The 1,547-nt window shown below is 76.3% G+C and overlaps 1 protein-coding gene across 1 annotated transcript in view; it reads left to right on the forward strand.

The window, feature by feature from the left end:
* Nucleotides 1-119: 119 nt before the first annotated feature.
* The window catches only part of EMIHUDRAFT_241500 (hypothetical protein), a gene marked incomplete at both ends in the record, with an annotated part of 2,431 nt that continues 1,003 nt past the window's right edge, over nucleotides 120-1,547 (forward strand). Inside the window, 4 exons of the mRNA XM_005773607.1 lie at nucleotides 120-209; nucleotides 594-802; nucleotides 896-1,090; nucleotides 1,304-1,463. Coding sequence (XP_005773664.1) covers nucleotides 120-209; nucleotides 594-802; nucleotides 896-1,090; nucleotides 1,304-1,463 — 654 coding nt within the window. The remainder of the gene's footprint in view (nucleotides 210-593; nucleotides 803-895; nucleotides 1,091-1,303; nucleotides 1,464-1,547) is intronic.

Raw genomic sequence — 1,547 nt, forward strand, 5'->3', positions numbered from 1 at the left:
AGCGTCGCAGGCGGCGCCCCGGCGGCGTGCGCCCCTCCGGCCATGGTGCCCGGAGCACGCCCCCCTCGGCGGTGCCTCGGCTACTCCTCGGCGTCACCACGTGTGCGCTCCGGCTGCAGGCGCAACCGGGCCAGTTGGCGCAGCTGGGCTACGCCGACCCGCGCTTCTACCACGGCATGATGCCGACGCTGCCGGCCATGGCCACAGCGGTGCATTACCCCCCCGGCTACCCGGGGGCGTGCTTGGGCGCCTACCCCGCCCCGGGCCACCCCCCCGCGGCGGCGCAGTGGCCGCCGCCGCCTGCTGGTTTCGGATCATTCGCTTTTGCGCCGCCGTCCGCCAGCAGCGGTGGGATGCCACCCACAAGCGGCGGGATGCCGCCCACAGCGATGCGGCTGGTCGCACCGCCGCCGCCGGCGGCTCCGCCGACAATGGCGCCTGCGCCGGCCGTGGGCAGTAGTGCGCCGGGCTCGGCGTTGCCGGCGATTTCGCCGCAGCGGCCGCTGCCGCAGCCGATGCCGGCGCCTGTCCTGCCGACCGTGCCGACTGTGCCGGCGCCGGCTGTCACGCCGGGGCGACTCCCACCCCTCGAGAACCGCATCGCCGATGCCAGCCCGCCCGCCGCCGAGCAGCCACCCGCCTCCGTCGCGAGTGCGATCGCGGCCGCAAAAAGCGCGGCCCCAAAAAGCGCGGCCCCAAAAGGCGCGGCCCCGCCCGCGCTCGCGCCGTCGGCGTCCGCCGAGTCTGAGGGTGTGGACGAGGGGGCGGCGGCGGCGCTTCGCGCATTGGCTGGCGCCGGCGCGTCCTCTGCGCTCGTGGCCGCCTCGCCGGCGGCGGCCGGCGGCGAGACTTGCGCCTATCCCAACTACCCGCCGCCGCCGCCTTGCGGCAACAGTGGGCTCGCGGCGGACCGGTGGCAGCCATCGGCGGGCGACGTGATGTTGCTCGAGCGCGTCTTCGAGATGGAGCCGCTGCCGTGCCGCGCCACCCGCGAGCAGCTGGCGACGCACTTCAGCATCACCTCGCGGCAGGTGCAGGTCTGGTTCCAAAACAAGCGTCAGCGCGTGCGCGTGCGGGCGGCCCGGGACGGGTTGCTGCCCCCCCCTGGCCAGCCGCTCGAGAAGCGGCCTGCCGAGCCCAGCGACGCTGTCGGAGGGGGCGGTGGAGGGAGCGGTGGCGGCGGCGAGGCGGCGAGGGGTAGCGGCGGGGGCGAGGCCAAGGGCCAAGGGTTGGCGGCGAGCGCGGGCGGCGGCGCCCGCAGCGGCGGCGCCACCGGCCGTCCGACGCGAGAGGAATCGGCGAGCGAGTCCGCGCTCGACGGCTTGGTCGCACTCTTTGACCCCGCGGCGCGCGTGGCGCGGACGACCAGCGGTGGCCGCGAGATCTACCATCTCAAGACGGCCGCGTCAGGCGAGGGGGGCAGCGAGCAGGGCGCCTCGAGCGGGTCGGACTTGGTCAAGGCGGTGCAGGCGCGGCTCAAGCCCGCCGCCTTCGACCAGGGGCGGCTGCAGCCTAGGGCTGGCCACCACGGCCCCGCTCTGACGCCA

This window comes from Emiliania huxleyi (assembly GCF_000372725.1).
Source record: "Emiliania huxleyi CCMP1516 unplaced genomic scaffold EMIHUscaffold_333, whole genome shotgun sequence".
NCBI classification, from domain to species: domain Eukaryota; phylum Haptophyta; order Isochrysidales; family Noelaerhabdaceae; genus Emiliania; species Emiliania huxleyi.